Source organism: Tachypleus tridentatus, chromosome 7 (genome assembly GCF_004210375.1).
Source record: "Tachypleus tridentatus isolate NWPU-2018 chromosome 7, ASM421037v1, whole genome shotgun sequence".
Lineage (NCBI taxonomy): Eukaryota > Metazoa > Arthropoda > Merostomata > Xiphosura > Limulidae > Tachypleus > Tachypleus tridentatus.
The window spans coordinates 192,947,940-192,955,269 of NC_134831.1; the positions used below are offsets into that span (position 1 = coordinate 192,947,940).

The following is a 7,330-nucleotide window of genomic DNA, read 5'->3' on the forward strand; positions in this document are numbered from 1 at the left end:
AAAAAATCCCACTATTTATTGGTAAAAGAGTATCCCAAAAGTTGGCGGTGGGTGGTGATGATTAGCTGCCTTCTCTTTACTCTTACACTGCTAAATTAGGGACGGCTAGCGCAGGTAGCCCTCGTGTAACTTTGCGTAAAATTCAAACATAAACAAACAAACAGCGTTAAGTCTACGAATTTACAACGCTAAAATGAGTGGTTCCTGTCCCTTCGGTGTGGAGTAGTCGAAATAGCAACCAACGACTCAAATGTAGTTATGACGGTAAGAGAAACAAAGAGTAATTCTTCCAATTAATTAGCTGACAAGGTTTGTTTTTTTATTTATAAACTCTGATACATTCTTGTTGACCCTGTGTTCTCTTCTCAACTTTTTCCAAAAAGTGGCCACCAAGTATTTTTCTATCTTTCGAGTGAACTTTCATTCTGTACATTTTAAAAATAATTGTTCTTTTCATGTGAACTTCAAGGAGTAGAAACTTAACAAATTAGAGTAGAATATACGCACAACCAGAAAACCGTTAATTCGTTTATTTAAGCATTTTAACTTATTGTTGAGTTTATGTATTACATTTTAACATTGCTATGTATGATTTATCTAAATCCGCATTTGACAAAATTTAATAGGTATGTGTCCGCTTATAACTGGAGACAACTGGACCTATTGTCACCAAACCTGGCTTTAGAGCTCTCCTGAGAGTGCCATCAGAGGTTATCTTTGTATTTGACCCTCTTTGTTACCTCTCGCGTGCGTCTATGCCTTTCCAGTGCGTTGTGTCCGCTAATAACATGGCGACCGCTTGGCATAATGGCACTTCGGGGCATGGAATAAAGAGGCGGCGTCTGTACATGATGGCCCAGCATGGTCAAGTGATTAGGACGCTCGAGTCGTAATCTGAGGGTCGCGAATTCAAATCCTCGTCACATCAAACATGCTCACCCTTTCAGCTCTTTGGTGTTATCATGTTGCCTTACTTACTAAAATAGGGCCGGCTAGCCCTGATAGCTAACGTGTAACTTTGGACGGAAATCCAAAGAAACCAAACTAAAGTAAAAGCCATACAGTGATATTTTTCCCCAACAAAATTATAAAAAATTCTTACTACAATTATATTTCACTTCATTTAAAGTGTTTTTAAACATTAAAACTAATATTACTAAGAGTGGTACACAATGCATATTAATTAGAAAAAAAAGTAGCTCTGTTGTCTTCTTTGTTTTGATTAGTTACAGATTTACCGAGGGCTATCTTTTAAACTATCAGTTTCATAATTTTGTTTGTTTTTGTTGCTGTTTTTTTAATTTCGCGCAAAGCTGCATGTGAGCTTCTTATTTTAATTTTGAACTTCAGTTATCACTTGTAGGATTGTTTGATTGTTCACCTGAACGGCATCTTATGTACACAACGGGTTAAGTGGCCAAGTCAGAGACTCCTAAGGCACAAACATCGCTAATTTGAACCAGAAGAAAGGTAACCACTGTGAAAAACAGCTTCGTAAAGTGGCTAACCTTAACCAAATAGCAGAATTGATTGTTATTCTTATAACCCACCCTTAAATGAAAGCGCGAAGCCTTTTTAGTGGCATCAAGTCTCTAACCTAAGATTCTTATGGCCCCAGTCCGATGCTTTAAGTAATTTAATTTTTTTACGTATTTTTAAAATGTATCTTATTAAAACTAACGAATTTTTATGAGTAAGGCTTTGGCACTTCATATCACCCGCTAGATTTCTCCTTGAGACTTCTGTTATTGAAGTTCGAGATTCTTTTGTCTTTTATTTAAATAGAATATACCCCTCTTAATAAATCAATAAATTTAATTAACTGGCTTCAGATATTTGTGTGAAATTATATGAGACATAACATAAATGAATATTACAGAAAAGACAGAAACTACATACATATTACTTTTTAGGATGTGTATTTATTTCCCAAAAAAGAATGATTCATCAGCAACACATGTAAACAAGTGGCACAACGTATAGAATGGTTTAATCTAACATTTGATGGGCTGTAAATATATTCTTCGCCAAAGTATGTCACGTTTACAGGTGATAGAGATTTATTGATTTTATCTTCTTTGTCATCTTCAACTCCTATTTCCTTAATCATCTTGAAATATTATCGCTGTAAAATAAAAAGTTATTATAATTATAAACTTTATTGAAATCAGTAATTAAACTAAAAAAGAAAGAAACTTCAGGATAATTATTATTTGTTTAAAACTATAATTTGTTTGTTTTTTCACTTTCTGACTTACGTATTCCCAAATTTTAAATTTCTTGAAATAATCTTGTCCACCAGTTGGTCAGTGGTACATTAACAGATTTACAACTTGAACATCGGTAGTACCTTCAAACTATGCACTGATGAACAAATTTAATTGTTACACCTAACCTTCATGTAAACTTGCTATTTCACGTAAATTGATTATCTATACTGTAACTGATATTCAAAGATGAATTAACTCAGAAGAGTAGGTAACAAAACGTTTTGGTTTGGATGTTATTTCCGTTTAAAACGTTGAGTTTATTTCCAATTATACAAGTAAAACGTAAGATGTATAACATAAAAAATACATCCAATAAAACGTAACAGTGATGCCAACAGTTTCTCCAGGAAGTTTTAGGCCCTAGGCCGAGGTTCCACATCAGCCCATGTACATGCAGGCATATTTTACAACACCCCACAATCCACAAGTATCCGATTTCCAGGTAGAAATAATCATTGCCCATGAGCCTGGGGAACTGAAGGTCGGCCAGCGAAAAGCCGATGGATTTCCCCTTACCACTGGTAGACAGACACCAGGTAGTTTCCTAATTCACCTAGGCTATCACAGTGTTGACTTGTAATACATCATTTTTGTATTTGCATTTGTTAACTAAAATATCAATTCATAACGATAACATTTTGATATAATAACCTTACCTCCTTCTTTAGGTGTTGTTTCTTCACTTGGTGGTATGTAGTTGAAATTATCAACCTTCTCGCTCAGTGGCTTGGTTATTTCTATGACATCTTTATTTCCTAAGTAAGCAAAGCGTCTTTCTTCTTACGGTCATTTCTCAAATATAATCGGTTGAAAAAACTTGTAATTTTATTCGTATAGACAAAAGAACACGTAATTTAAAACAAAATTTAATTGGGATAAGAAAATCTAAGAAACTACAGCAGGTGCACAACGCTTTTTATGAGAAAATGTAACTAATATCATGAGAAGTTCAGGCATTTACAAAAGCCAGAATTAAAATTAAAATTGTAGGTTATATTTGAACAGATCTCGCTAAGTGCGTTCTAAAAACATATAGTTTTATATATTTTTCTCTTATCTGTTTGTTTGTTTTGTTTGTTTTTTGAATTTCGCACAAAGCTACTCGAGGGCTATCTGGGCTAAACGTCCCTAATTTAGCAGTGTAAGACTAGAAGGAAGGCAGCTAGTCATCACTACCCACCGCCAACTCTTGGACTACTCTTTACCAACGAATAGTGGGATTGACCGTCACATTAAAACGCCCCCACGGCTGAAATGGCGAGCATGTTTGGCGCGACGGGGATGCGAACCCGCGACCCTCAGATTACGAGTCGCACGCCTTAACACGATTGGCCATGCCAGGCCTCACTCTTGATCTAAAGACTATAAAAAGTAACTAATTATCCGTTTAATCCGTAATATTAACGTTACACTTTCTTTTCGTGCTTTTTTTTAATACAGTTCTTATAAGAACAGTTACCCTGACGCTATAGAGAAATATTGATAGTTTGTGAGTAGTTATTAATAGATTTTTTTACACAAATCACATGATTTTTCTCATTACCATGCCAAGTAAAGATTATATAAAATATGCCTGATATTAGTTTCATAGTTAATGATATTTACCTCAACATTTATACGCAATATCTGTTGAGTAAACAACAACAGAATGCTATAATTTTATGATATTTACTATACGTTCCATATTTTAAATTACATTAATATGATTATGAGAATTAATGGTAACGAACAGGAAAATAATTTGTTACTACCGGAATAAACTGCTTGCCGGTAAAAAAGCAGCATATATTTCATTTAAACGATATTTATATTTACAGGAAATAAATCTAACAGCCTAGAGACGTTATTTATTTCCATATTCTTAACGTGTATTTGATATTTCCGCGAAATAGATTATTATTCACCACACTACAACACATAACTTTTCAAAATCTGTTTGTTTGTGAATTTCGCGCAAAGCTACTCGAGGGCTATCTGCGCTAGCCGTCCCTAATTTAGCAGTGTAAGACTAGAGCGAAGGCAGCTAGTCATCACCACCCACCGCCAACTCTTGGGCTACTCTTTAACAACGAATAGTGGGATGGATCGTCACATTATACATTATAACGCCCCCACGCCTGAAATGGCGAACATGTTTGGTTCAACCGGGATTCGAACCCGCGACTCTCGGATTACGAGTCGAACGCTTTAACCCGCCTGGCCATGCCGGGCCTATCCAAAATCTAAAATAAAACAGTTTCAGCACCGAAGGTTTCGGTTATCTCACCTGCTCGCCCATAGATACCAACATTTCCACCGGTTCTGCAGTTGATATTAATTCGGCACGTGTAAAAGCATTTGTAATGATTGCAGATATTCAGTTGACAAAAATATTGACATTGTAGCTCGTGATTTCGGATATTATCGTAACCTCCTTCTTCATAGCCGTTGTAAGGACGGTCTCCGACACCTCCGTATCGTCTACTACCACTATAACCATGACGATCCTGTGCGTTAGCTATGACGAACACCACTGCTAAGTAAGCTATGCAAAATATCCCTTTTGTCATTTTTCAGGAAGGACAGGACTGTAAATTAGAAACAAAGAACGTTGTTTATACATTGAAATATTAAAAAAAAAGGTATACTGATAATAACAGATTAACTTAAAAACCAGTGAGAACACAAACGTATTATGAATTACAAAACTACCCATTGGAGGTAATATTTCTCTTGTCACAGGTCAGTTTGTAAAATTGGTAAAGTATATTTGTCTATGTAAGTGCGGAAATCATTGATTAGCTGATCTGGGCAATAGATGACTTTATCCTGGTCTTTAAATAACAGAAATACCTCACATAATAGTTTAAGAGTCTATTACTTTAAGTCTATTACTAAATAAATATTACCTTCAATACACGATTTTCTTTGTGTCAAAACAGTTAGACTACTTGATGTGTTTGATTCCTCGATCTTCAAGAACAACCTAAACATTACAAAGTATTAAGGAATGACGATTTATTATTTTCATCCTGAACGGCACCTTATTCGATACGTGGTCTGAATAGTCAAGTCACAACCCATAGGGGTAAGGTGCTAACCAAAGGAATTCCAGACAGTAAAAAGTGCTGTTGCCACGGGTAAATAAGTCTTAAGCCAAATAACGAGATTTACTGTTACTATTATAACGCAAGCGGGAAGAGTTTTTAGAGGGACCACAGCGCAAACTTTGAACTTTTGATGTTTAACTGCGTATGCTAGCCGCTAAGGCATACAGAAACTCATGAAAAACAAGGAAGACAAAATACGATTTTCATTTCATATACAAAATAAGAAAAAAGAAAGATTAAAGTATTGAAAAATGTCTATTAAAACTACCACAAAAGTAACACATAATGTTAAGTCCATTAACAATCATGAAAAACAAAATAGCTCAAAATGCTTTACTAATATTGTTTTAATAGTCTATCTAAATGAAGGAGCGTATTACATTTTGTCATTTGAAATGTATTATCTAATAAATAAGGATTTGAAAAGGTTTTGAAAAATAATCTAATGTCTAGCGATATTGAGCCAAAAGTAACAGTCTGAGCATGCTCACCTGTGTCTGTTCGTGAATGAGCACCAGATGTTTTACACGTAGCTTCTTTTATACTTATCGTCACTTTTCATTGGCCATGACTCATGTCCATAGTATCCTTCACCTAGTGAAAGGTATCACGCCTTTTTCTAAGGAGCGTCTCTGGTTTTCCCCGAACTTGTTTAACGCATTTTCTCCAAACCACAGATAGCTTCGACTCCTATGAAAGTTCCAGAACATTCTTGTGAATTATTTTCAATACTAATATTCAGTTTTATATGCTTTCTTACGTCTGTGAAACTAAAGAGTGGATACCACAATAATCAGAAAATTACAGTAAAGAAACACTTATTTTGATAAGTGAGTATGCTTTATTCGAAGGTAAAAACAAGATAGTTCCACCTATTAAAGCCGTGGGATAGCATCATTGACTTTATAAAATATAATTAAGCACGATTTTTATCTTTCTTGTTTTACCAATATAAACAATAAACAGTGCTTTTGTTCTCTACAGACCCATGAGTTACTATATCGGAAATATAGTATCGTGATCATAACAAACTATATTCTTTAGCAGATCAGGAACTGGCCCGACAGGGCCAAGCGTGTTAAGGCGTGCGACTCGTAATCTGGGGGTCGCGGGTTCGCATCCCCGTCGCGCCAAACATGTTCGCCCTACCAACCGTGGGGGCGTTATAATGTGATGGTCAATTCCACTATTCGTTGGTAAAAAGAGTAGCCCAAGAGTTGGCGGTGGATGGTGATGACTAGCTGCCTTCCCTTACTGTCTTACACTGCTAAATTAGGGACTACTAGCACATATAGTCCTCGAGTAGCTTTGTGCGAAATTCCAAAACAAACAAGATCAGGAACTGGATTTTAAGGGATTTATTCTATACATTGGATTTTTCAGTAACGTATCTTCCAAGAAAAATTTATCTATTTTTAGATAAATAAATAGATAGGTAAATAGTCCAAAAAGTAAGCCACTTTCTGCATCCAGCTTTTGGCCCTTAGTTTGTATACAAGTTCATAATGGCGTTCAGATAAAAAGAAACCTACCTCCTCATGCAGTTTGTAAAACCGAGCAAGCACTTTTCCCGAGAAAACTATCGGACTTCAGTATGTAGCAGCAAATTTTTGTGCAAAATTCCCATATCCTCACAGAGTAAACTGAAGATTCTCGCATTGAATGGTCTTGATTTTATAAAATTAACTATTTTTATGACAGCATCCAATACCTCTTTTAAGTCTTCTGGTATTCATTTCTTTGCAAGTGCATGACGATGAAAACAGCAGTGGATACTCTCGATGTCTGGTTGTTGTTTTTTTATGTGTGCCACTGTGCCTGAAAGTTTTCCTATCATAGCTGCAGTCTTATCAGTGTTAATACTTGAGGAAAGTTGCCATTGGATCTCATGTCCTTCCATAAATAGATCAACCACTTTAAACCTTTCTTCGCCTGTCGTTTGATTAAGCAAAGGTTTGCAAATTAGCATGT

At 35.6% G+C, this 7,330-nt stretch overlaps 1 protein-coding gene across 2 annotated transcripts; it reads right to left on the bottom strand.

Annotated features, from left to right (window-relative positions):
- Window positions 1–1,902: 1,902 nt before the first annotated feature.
- Window positions 1,903–5,959, bottom strand: LOC143257582 (uncharacterized). Of its 2 annotated transcripts, none has more exons than XM_076516486.1 (4): window positions 5,851–5,959; window positions 4,537–4,837; window positions 2,927–3,025; window positions 1,903–2,125 (listed from the first exon to the last, which is right to left on the bottom strand). In XM_076516486.1, the coding sequence occupies exons 2-4, from the start codon at window positions 4,817–4,819 to the stop codon at window positions 2,103–2,105; spliced, it is 405 nt and encodes a 134-aa protein (XP_076372601.1). In that variant the 5' UTR covers window positions 4,820–4,837; window positions 5,851–5,959; the 3' UTR covers window positions 1,903–2,102. The 2 variants fall into 2 exon arrangements, with proteins under 2 accessions (XP_076372601.1, XP_076372602.1); XM_076516487.1 differs by lacking the exon at window positions 5,851–5,959 and adding an exon at window positions 5,159–5,286.
- Between the last annotated feature and the right edge of the window lie 1,371 nt (window positions 5,960–7,330).

Bases quoted from the DNA above. Each gene is read 5' to 3' on its own strand.
- LOC143257582 (XM_076516486.1), bottom strand. From the start codon at position 4,819: ATGACAAAAGGGATATTTTGCATAGCTTACTTAGCAGTGGTGTTCGTC. The intron at 3,026-4,536 runs GTGAGATAACCG...TTGCTTACTTAG, and splicing joins TGGTATCTATGGGCGAGCAG to GAAATAAAGATGTCATAGAA. The intron at 2,126-2,926 runs GTAAGGTTATTA...TTTATTTTACAG, and splicing joins AACAACACCTAAAGAAGGAG to CGATAATATTTCAAGATGAT.